The sequence below is a fragment of the Lutjanus erythropterus genome, chromosome 22 (genome assembly GCF_056507025.1).
Source record: "Lutjanus erythropterus isolate fLutEry1 chromosome 22, fLutEry1.hap2, whole genome shotgun sequence".
Lineage (NCBI taxonomy): Eukaryota > Metazoa > Chordata > Actinopteri > Lutjaniformes > Lutjanidae > Lutjanus > Lutjanus erythropterus.
Window position 1 is genome coordinate 1332541 of NC_139338.1, and position 11616 is coordinate 1344156.

The 11616-nt window shown below is 38.2% G+C and overlaps 1 protein-coding gene across 1 annotated transcript; it reads left to right on the forward strand.

Moving 5' to 3' along the window:
* Positions 1-5214: 5214 nt before the first annotated feature.
* On the forward strand, positions 5215-11483 carry prl2 (prolactin 2). The gene is made up of 5 exons (XM_084710964.1): positions 5215-5368; positions 5632-5819; positions 6529-6636; positions 6976-7155; positions 10419-11483. The coding sequence occupies exons 1-5, from the start codon at positions 5347-5349 to the stop codon at positions 10611-10613; spliced, it is 693 nt and encodes a 230-aa protein (XP_084567090.1). The 5' UTR covers positions 5215-5346; the 3' UTR covers positions 10614-11483.
* The last annotated feature ends 133 nt before the right edge of the window (positions 11484-11616 follow it).

Below are 11616 nucleotides of genomic sequence, written 5' to 3' on the forward strand. Positions count from 1 at the left end.
AGTCTGAGCTGCCACTGTGTTTAGCACCCAAGCTGCAGCAGTCCACAGAGCCCGAGCTGCAGCCATCTTCTGAGCCTGAACTACAACAGTCTTTAGAGCCTGGGCTGCAGTTTCCCATGGGTCCCATTAGGCAGCCATCTTCAGTTGGTCCAAAGCAGCAGCCTCCAATTTCCTTGATTCCTCAGCTCACCTGCCAGACTCCCAGCTGCCGGCTTCCAGCCTGCCAGTCCTGTTGTCCTGCCAGAGGGGTCCTGCCATCTTTGTCTTTGCAGTTGGCTGCGGGGGTAGTCCTGCCTTCACCAACCGTCAGAGGAGTCCTGCCCTCTTCGCCAGCCACCTGACTGCCGGAGGAGTCCTGTCTTCACCTTCACCGTTGGCTGCCAGAGAGGTCCTACCATCTTTGCTTTTGTCAGCTGCACCCTGGTTGTTCACTGGATCTGCTCTGTCCCACCGGCTTCACCCTGGGCAGTCTGCCTGGGGTGTCTAGGTCTTCTGCTGCCCTAACCCCAGGCCGTTCACCTGAGGCCTCCAGCTTCACCTCTGCTCTGCCCCCTGGCCATTAGCCATTGGCCTGAGGTCTCCAGCTCCGCTTCTGCCTTACTACCAGGCCAACCGCCTATGGGCTCTGGCTCTGCCTCTGCCCTACCACTGGGCCATCCACCTGTGGACTCTGGCTCTGCCTCTTGCTGGACAGTCCAACAAGAACACAAGAAAATACTCTTATTTTAAACTGTTTTTTATTCTAATGTGTAATGTAATTTATGCAATAAAAGAAACAATGCCATTATAAAAATCCACAATCCAGTTCCTGAGAAACAGACCTGGCCTTTAAAATATTTTCAATGTGTGAATGAATGATCAACTATGACTGTGTACAGTATGTACAGTCTGTGGGTGGCTGGGAGTTGCTTACCTCAGTGAATACATGCAAGAAGTCATGTGGCCCTTTCCCATACACAGACTTGGCCTGGCACGACTTGACTCAGCTTGTCAGCCCAGCACGGCAGGGGTTTGCATTTCCATTGCAAGAGGGCCAGGGGGCATTTCCATTGCAAGACCACTTGAAGGTGCGTCTTTTACCTGAAGACGAGCTCAAGGAAGCTCACGTAGAGTGTCTGAAAAGTGGTGCATAAAGTGTTCTGGCTGTTCTGACTCTTCTGACTTGAACCCTAATAATATTAACATAAAAAGAATGAATAAAGTTTATGTTTTAATGGTAATGGTAATGCTAGATGTTTTTTTGTCATATTGTCATATTACAATTAAAAAGGGTTGCCATTCCCATGTTTTTGTTTTTTAATTTACTTCTCTGTATGGTAACATATTTTTTTCTTCCTGTCCATTTATCTGTTTTGTTTCTGGGCCAATGGATGAGTATTATTCAGTCCTACCGAATGAAAGATGTATTGACATTGAAGGGATGCTGAAACTCACAGACTGTCTCCAAAAGACATTTACACCCTTGTGGAGTCTTTGAACTTGGACTGTATGATTGTTCTAACTGTTAAAATGAAATTTTAAAAAAGTTCCATAAAAAGGGTTGACAAATTTGGTCAACAAGTTGGAGTAAGATTTTTTGAAAAGGAGTGTTGGAGGGGTGGTGCCATAATGTATGATGTTTGCAGAGGTAAAGTATTTCAGGCAATCAAAATCAAATCAAGTGGTTGTGCTACAGCGTATTCATTGTACTGGGCTGAAGGCTCTGAAACAGATGTCACAAATTATTAGAACTATTGGAAATTTAGGCCTGAGGTTTACAACCCTTACTAATTGACTAAATGCCTTCTTTTTTTCTGATAAATCAAACACACGTTTGACTTCTAAAATGATAATCTTTTCTAGTTTTCCTCCTGTGTTTATATTGGCCAACTGATGATGCTTTCTCATCACATACAACGTAGAAAGGAAACTCAGCTGCCTACAACAAAGAGGAACTGATTCAGGCTGTAATTACTTGACGTCATTCAACTGACTTTCTAAACAACATGACATTCATTTACTGCTGCCCTATTGTGTCATTGTGAGCTCCTCTAAAACTCACTCATCAGCTTATTCTTCTCCTCCTATCAGTGCCTGGAGGGCTCTCACTGACCTTTTAATGCTCCGTATGTCTATGCTTGAGCTACAGGGCACACGGACATTAATAATAGGACTGGAGATGCCTTCTAAGTGAACCCGAATTGTCAACTTCCAAAATGTGTTGGACAGGCAGTCCAGTGATGCTTTGTTGGAATGACGTCCTAAGTCGATGATGTCATTGCCCTTGCAGGGTGCCTTATGTTACTACATTGTGACTGACTGATTGACTCACTCACTCACAAACTCATTTTGCTGAAATAGAAATAATGATTACGAGTTTGAAAACATTCTACATATTTTGTAAATATCAACTGTTGTAGGACATCTTTCCAATGGGCTAAAGATTAAACACTAACACTGGTACAGTTAAAGAAATATACTGTCTTTATATAAAGAAATAAATAAAATAAAAGAGTCTGAATCAATTATTGAGAGAATAAGAGCAACTTGGGAGAGCAATCTACAGACTAGCTTTTCTGACCAATTCTTCTGGGAAGCTTTAGAAGCTGTGAACTCAGGGGCGTAACTACCATAGGGGAGACCGGGGATGGTTGTAACAAAGGGATAGTTGTAACCCTCTCAGTTTGACCAATCAGAAACGAGCTGTGGTGATGTCATCAATACAGTCCATGCCAACTTACAAATTGAGCTCACTGGTGAAGCCTCATGTCTCTGACTTGAAAACTGTCTGTTCTGGAGCCAAAAATGATTTTTCAGGTAAGAAAGTAAAAATGTTCATTACACATATTTTTTGCATAGTGTCCATTGTGTTGTAGAATTGCTTCACTTACATAAGCTCAAGTAGTAGGTTCTCTAGTTTAATTTGATGTGTTGCATTAGTGCTAGCTTTGAAGCTAAATGCTAAAAATGGTTAGCTTTTTAATGGCTGCCTGGCATGGGGAGGGTTGTAACTGTTAAAATGTTACAACCTTCCCCTTATGTTGACATTTTGTACTGGTCTCCTTTTTACAGCATGCCTAGGCAGTGGAAGCGTAAAACAGACAGGGGTGTCCCTGCAGAAGTTCTCCAGAAGGCAGCAGCTGAAGTCATCCACAGAACATCTTTGAGACGAGTCGCCAAGGCGCACGACATCTGCCACCTTACCTTGTACAGATATTGTAAAGCTGCAGAGAAGCTAAGAGAAGAGGGTAACAGTGAGAAGCCCCATGTAGGCTACCGTAGTAGCCAGAAGGTTTTCAGTGAGGAACAGGAGGAACTTGTGGCTGAGTACTTAAAGGAAGCAGCTGACATGTACTATGGCTTAAACCCTCGAGAGGTAACAAGATGTTTAAGTGCTTACACTTTGCAATATGATACACAAAAAGAGTTCCAGTAATAAATAATAGCAAATAAATAGTTGATAACGTGTATTTCTGATGTGTTTCTTAGGTCAGGAAGTTTGCCTACCAGTTGGCAGTTCAATATAACTGCAAGCAACCCCAGTCCTGGGATGAGAACTCCATGGCATTTTATTTTATTATTATTATTTTTTTAGTCTTAATAGTTTATGGTTCCTTCTTTATTATTCATTAAAGTGCTTCCATACATTTATTAGTGTGGATCTTTTTTAAGCATAATAATTTAATTGTTATATCCATCCTCAAGTACTGTTGCAACTCACCCTGGTACTGGGGTAGGTTGTAACAACATACCTCGTTGTATTTGACATTTATTCACATAATCTGTGATGGTGTAGTAGAAGTCCAAGTTTATGTCTTTTATAGCAGAGAAATATGGGTACCACATGTCAAAATTGAGATCTCTAGCACAAAGAACCACTGAGTTACACTAGCTCAAACAAAAAGTGTTACTATCATCCCCAGTCTCCCCTTTATGCAAGTAATGCAGTCGCATTAGGGCTTGCGTCCAACAAGAGCCTGTGTGCACGAGCCTCCAACCCATCCCTAAACAGATACGGGCCCTAATCTTCACAAGACAACAAAACTGTAGTATCATTGCGGCTTCCATCTATTGACCCATGTATAACAAGTATACTGTCAGTGGTATTTATAGTGCTTATTCAGTCAAGACAATTAGGTCATGGTGCAACATACTTGCTGTCATTCACCAAATATATAACATTACATAACACAAACACAAATTTTTAACTCATACATCTATGTCACATTTCTAAATTAAGTTTAAATAAGGATTAATTGGTGATTTCATGTTCAAGAATGTACAAAGAGTGCCCATGTGGAAGCGAGTAGTGAGTGAAACATCAAGACAGCAAGTAAGAAAGAAAGAAAGAAAGAAAGAAGAAAGAAGCAGTGGAGAAGGAGAAAGAAAAGGCAGCTTCCTAAAATAGTTTTCTTTCAGAAAGTTTCAGAAAGACGAGCAAGCACAGGTTGTTCCAATGAATGTATTATGGAGAGTGCACCTATGATGTAAGTGGAAATTATGTATTATTAATAACAAATATTCATCCAACAAGCTTATGTTTTTTGTGTTTTTTTTTATTTGCTAATGTAAACAGATTGTTATCACTATGAAGGTGTGCTGTCCCCTGTTACTTTACTGTATTTTTATCTGTGTTAAGATGCACTGTCAGCTGATAGTTTTCATCTGTGTGCAGGTACGCTGTCACCTGTTAAGTGATATGTTTTTCTGAAAATGCCTTGTGTGATATTTCTCTGTAATGTACAGCAATTTGTTGATTTTTCATTAATAAAGTGTTGTTAAACAAAAAGAAAAGAAAATCTTTTATTTGTACCATGGTGAGTTAATTTACAGTGTCAAAAAGAGGACGGCAAAATTGAAAGCAGCATCAATAACAAGCAATACATAATAAATAAGTAAATAAGCTATATAAACAAGAGAAAATATATAAAATATGAACAATAAAAACAAAAAACAGACTCAACAGTTAAATTTACACCAATTGCACAGAAAAATATTGAGTTAATGTTTATATTACATACAAATAAATCGCTTGAATACCGCATTAATATACATTTTCTGAGGCATATGAATTTGTGTATTTGTCTATATGTATACACACACACACACACAGACACACACTGAGCACTATATTTTTATTATGTCTGACTCACAGGACAGTAGCTGTAGCAGTAGTTCCTCCTTTCCCTTCCCAGCCACCCAACCCCCCCACCCTCCCACCCCCTCCCCCCCGTCTTTCTCTTTCTTATTACAGTGTAAGAGGGAGATGGTCAGTGAGGGACCCTCATATGAAGCTGCAGGGGTCTTTGAAGAGAAAAGCATCTGCACCCTCAGCTCTGAGACAGGAGCTCCTGCACACCCTGCAGAATGCCAGGAAACATCCGATCGGGTAGCTATTTCACAACTTTGCATGAACTATCAGACCTCTTCAAGCATGCCGTCTTGTTCTCTTCTCTTCTTAATTTCCTTCAGACATTGATTTTTCATCCTCTCACAAACAGCTTACAGCACACGACATGACATGACATAACATGACCTAATCTCAGTAATACCAGATTCTTAAGAGTAAGATATGATTCTGTTTGAAACTTAGTCTGTGACATTTTCAATGTGGGAATATTTTGTTTTATCTAGTTCTTTCTTGTCTTTTAGTGTCTGTTGTGTGGGTGGTGTTGGTCTGTCTGTTGATCTGCACCAGACTGACCAGCGTGGGGGCAGCACCCATCTGTACCAATGCCCAAGCTGGGTGCCATGTCCTCTCCCTGGCTAATCTCTTTGACCGGGTCATCCAACACTCAGCCAGGATGCATGGCATTTCCAATGACCTTCACTCCGAGTTTGTAAGTCTGTAATTTGTTGCAGTTTGTCTGACAATGCCAATCTAATTATAATGAATAAGTCTGATTTCGAAAGTCAAACATTGCTAAATTGCTTTAGACTGTGTAGAAATTTGAGTTGAATTAAAGCTATACATGTGCCAGGAGGAATATCTTTGGTTTCTTTGATCATGTGATTGAGGAGGAGCATTTTTCTACAAACTGCTCAACCAGGATACTGCTTACATGTATACTCAGTAGACAGTTTTTCTATGCACACCTAATCCTGTAGTAAACATCCATTCACAGACATTTTTTTAGTTTGTGCTGAAATTGTTTCAGAGAGGTGGTTCAACTGTGTGATCATTTTGGGGGATCCAGTTTGTAGTGCTGTTGAATTGTGCGGCATTTTGCCTTTTCTATTATATGTAGTCTACAGTTCAAACTGCAGCCTCTAAAACATTAATGCAGTTTCAACAAAAACGGATCATTATAACCTCACTGCAGGTAGGGTTTATTGCAGGACTGTTGTGTTGGACTGCATTAGTTTGAGCTATAACTACTAAACTGGCAACTAAGTGCACACAAACACATACACACACACACACACTTATGATTATTTGCAGACAATTCTACTATTTCATTCATCACTTCTGTACTATTGCAACAGTTAACATTTAGATGACACCTGACCTCTGACATTTCATTCTTGCATTCATGTTTGTCCTGTCAGGAGCAGTACTTCCTGCCCAGTAAGAATCAAATTGGCCGGGTCAGTCGCAACTGTCACACCTCCACCATCCTCACCCCAAATGGCAAAGAGAATGCTCAGAGAATGGCGGTGAATTAACCTTTATAAAAGCTATTTCCTCTTATTGGCATGCACTGTCCACTTCAGGTTTACAATAAGAAATGTAGCGTTCTCTCATCCTTTCACAGCATTTCTCTTCCTTTGTACTACACGCCACTACATGGATGTTTGAAACATTTCATAATGTATACTTTTAATTTTAAAATTTCTTTATGCTTACATGCATTATTAATGTTACTTATGCAGCTTGTTTTTCTTGCATCCTCACTTGACTTTTATTTTTGTATCATCACCTTATTTAAAATATGGCTCCAGTTTGAACCAGCTTTTAAATATATAATAGGTCCACCTGTCCTGTTTTCACTGTAGAGAGAGGAGCTGACAGAGGTGATTCTGAAGCTCCTGGTGGCATGGAGGGATCCTCTGTGGCATTTCCACCAAAGCATGGCTCACCACCATGACTTCAACAACTTCAGCTCCAATAAAGCTTTGGAGATGAGCGACATGGTGCATGAGCTACGTAAAGGTGTAGAGAAAGTGGCAGAGAAGGTACTGTATGTTTTATAAGAATGCCAAAGTGAAATGGTGTGGGAGATATTTTACATGACCCCTGGAGCACCCAGTTACAGTACTTACTTAAAGGGATACTTCACCCAAAAATGAAAATTCAGACATTATCTACTCACCCTCATGCCAGCTGAAGGTCTTGTTTAGTTTTTTAGTCCACAAAACACTGCTGGAATTTCATAGAAAACCAGCATTACAAAATCTCCCAAATAATGGAAGTGAATGATGACCAGGTTTCAAACATAAAAAACTGGCAGAATAAATACATAAAGTGCCTCCATAGTGCTCATCTGGTGTAATCCAAGTCTCCTAAAGCCCCAACATGGCAAGTTAACTTAAAAAAATGTTATTTACACCATGTTTTTTTTTTTGCCTGAATCTTCACTGTAGATCCTTAGCTTGGGCCCATACTCACATGCACATGCACACTTGAAGGTGGTATGTTATAGGTGTGTATGTTGAGCAAATGGCATGTCGGGACTTTAGGAGACTTGGATTATACTAGACAAGCAGTATGGAGGCATTTTATGTTTTTCTCCAGTTACTTTTTACTTTTGAAAACTGAAAAATAACAAAATAAGCCCAACCTTCAATCGGCATGAGAGTAGATAATAACTGAATTTTAATTTTTGGGTAAACTGTCCCTTTAATGTTCAGCATTCATTTCGAAAGTTTCTCCTTCAAAGACTACAAAGATCAAAGAATTCATTGTACCTGAAATAAAGTGGCAGTCAAGATTTGGCAATAATGTGGTCAATGCTTAGAAGTGCTGTGTAATGCAGCTCATTGTCAGGTTGTGTAAACTTAGGACTGAGAGGCCCAAGTCCTCATGTCACACATCAAATCCAAACTATATCGTTCATTCTCAGATGACCACCTCAGATTCATATAACAATATACAGTATAATGCAATGACATAATTAATGGAGTAGCACATAGAAACAGTAACTTAGCCGAGGTTCAAAAAGAAGCACATGCTATTGGCATCAAATGTTCTTAACTGTTTCCAGCATGTCTTAAAATACATGGTATGGAATATGATATAAACATAATGAGTAACATTTTGAGATGTTACAGTTTCAATATTAAATCAAATATTTTAATAGTATAAGTATTTGAAAATATAAATGACAATTGCCAGGGCATAAAACCAATGATCTTTTGATCTTGACAAGTCAATAGCCATCAGTGTCAGTCAAACGTTTAAATAAAAAAATCAAATCGTGACCATAAAATCAAAACTATAATCACCAGAGTGTGCTTTTGCTGTGTTCTAAGATTTAAGATTTAAGAAAATGACATGTATTAAGATTATGGTTATAGTGTATATTTTGTGTATTTTTTAAAATATTTTTTTTAAATTTAAAATTAATATACTAAAATGGAAGAAATAAACAATAAATAAAGGAACAAATGTAAATCAAGACATGACAAGATGCCATTCAAAAATGTCGTCTAAAAGGGAGATTCTCATTTTTTCTCAGTCAAACTTGTGTCAAGGAACAAGAAGAATTAGTAGAGTTTCACTGATTAGTCAATTAATCTATTAGTTGACCGTAAGACCGTAGTTTCCACCTATTTTGATAATCAATTAATAATTTCAATGATTTTTCAAGCAAAAATGTCAAAAAATTGCAGGCTGCAGCTTATTAAAATGTAAGGATTTGCTGCTTTTCTTTGTCATTTATGGCAGTACATGAAGAGTCTTTGGGTTCTGGATTGCTGGTTGGACAAAAGAAGCTATGTTAAAATGTGACTTTGGGCTGTGGAAAAATGTGATGACTATCACAATTTTTGACAAATTATAGACTAAACTATTAATTGATTATTCAAGAAAATAATCAGCAGATTATTCGATCATGAAAAGAATCATTAGTAGCAGATCTAGATATTAGACATGGCATCTGTGGCACAGTGACACAGTGCCACAGACTCTTGGGGTCCCCAGACCTCTATTTGAGAACCACTTCTGTGGCAATCAAGAGAGTGACTTTTATTACTTTGTCCATCGCATTTAAATAAATTGTGGTGGTCTACATCAGTGTTTCCCAAACTTTTTTCCTGGGGGCCCACTTTCAAAGAATGACAAACCATCATGACCCAATCAACAAAAGACCTTGTTAATAAATCTTGGTAAAACTTAATTTCTGCACAAATTAATGTTCCTCATCATTTTTACTTCCACTTCCGCATCACCTTATAGTATCTTGACTAGAGCTGCAACGATTAATCAAATATTAAATTAAGCAGCAACTATTTTCACAATAAGTTAATCAGTTTGAGTAATTTTTAAAGAAAAAAAGACCAAGTTCTCTGATTTCAGCTTCTTAAATGTGAATATTTTCTGGTTTCTACACTCCTCTCTGACAGTAAACTGAATATCTAAATGAGTTGAGGACAAAACAAGACGTTTGAGGACGTCATCTGGGACTTCAACATTTTGACATTTTATGGACCAAACAACTAATCAATTAAAGGAAAAAATATTGTCAGATTGATCACTAGTTGAAAATTAGGTCCAAACATGTATAAACACCTGTTTTCACATTTGTGGACCTATCTTTCAATTGATAAGATTATGACATGATTAATCAATCAATCAATTAATCAATTTTCATTATCATTATCATTTATTTGTTTGGTCCATAAAATGTCAGAAAATGTTGATCAGTCCCAGATGACATTTTATGTCAGAAAATAATCTTAACCCAAATTAATCAATTAGTGGAAGAATTATTGCCAGATCCATATTCTTCACGGTTTTTCACCAACATTTGATTGATCAATTGTGAATGTCATGGACAGATTGATTGGCAATAAATTATTTGCAGCCCTTGATCTTGATGCATGTTATTATAAACATATACATGTAAAATACTTTATAAATTAGAAATAAATGCATTTAGGCTGAGGACATATCACTGATTTTTACTTCCTCTCATCAGGAAAACGATATAGAACATTTAGACGACTGAATTATAAGAATATAATTGAGATACTACAAAATTTCATCCAAAGTCTTATTTATTTGGTGACCCAAATAAAATCTTCTGTGACTCACCCATGGGTCCTGACCCAGTATTTGGGAATAACTGGTATAAATAACAGTACCACCTCCAATTATATGTCCTCATCCTTCCTCGGGATTTTTGTGTTCTAAGAAACACGGTTATGATTTCTTTCTTGTAAATTGTTTTTTATTTTTAATCACTGTGCAAAGTCTAAGTGTGTCCTCTCTGCTCCAGATGCAGATGTTGGGCATAATAAGTAACTCTGTCAGCAGCCTGACTTCTCCTGAGGCTTGGCTACCATCTGACAGTTCCGAGTGGCACCTGATGAAAGACTATGATCTCCTCTACTGTTTTCGCCGGGATTCCAACAAGGTCCAGAACTACCTGAAGATCCTCAAGTGTCGGATTGTTCCAGAGCATGGATGCTAAAGACCAGAAAACAACAGAGGCTGTGTTTAACTTCTGGAAATATCAGCACATTGGAATGGAAATGCTATGGTTAGAAACTACACAGATAAGGCTGTAGTTTTTCTTGTGTTTTGTATCTGAAGGGTACGGGATGTTAACTGATACACAGGTACATTCACTTATATCATGACTGAAGTGCTACTGGAACCCAAAGACTCTGCCCACCCCCTGCTTCATGCCTGATATTAGTGAGGACAAACATAAATTGACCATGGACAGGATGGAGAGAGTATAATACATGTTATGATAGACTCCTGTATCGCATATCATCTTTGAATATAGTAATGCAACATAAAAGATTTCAAGAAACATGGATGCAATGTTGTTTGTCATTTCTACAGATGAAATACTCAGTATAAAAGACTCGGTGCAAACACAGCTGTTGCAAGTCACTGGCGGTACATCTTGCTTCAACCAGAGATAGTATATAAAATAGGATTTCAATCTATTTTAATATACTATTCATGGCTCCAACATGCTATTTGAACTGGTGTACTCATTTTAGGACATGTAGTTGTCACAAATTACTCCCTAAAGTCATCATCACACTATCAAGATGTATAAAACCAATCACACAAGGCTCTGCTACTGCTCAGAGCCATGTTAGGAGAGGATCACTTCACAGCCAGTATAGTCAGGACTAAAAATAAAAGCCAACTCGCAGCTCTTTCAATGTACATGTGGTGCATTAAGATAGAAAAGCACAGTGGTTTGCAATGACATTGAAAACATGGATTCTTTGTTTCTCACTCTCCTTTTGCACCTGCTATAAAGAATTGATGTGCACAGAGACTCTGAATTGTAGACTTCGAAATGAGATACTAAAAGTGTCCTTTATACATTAAGAAAATGTTTCATGAGCAGAAAGTAAAATTTATTCTCAGGTGACATTGTGTTAAATACTTGTGGTGTGTCTGTGTGTGTCCGCACATAAGACATCCAGAAGGCAATAATTCTAGGAAGT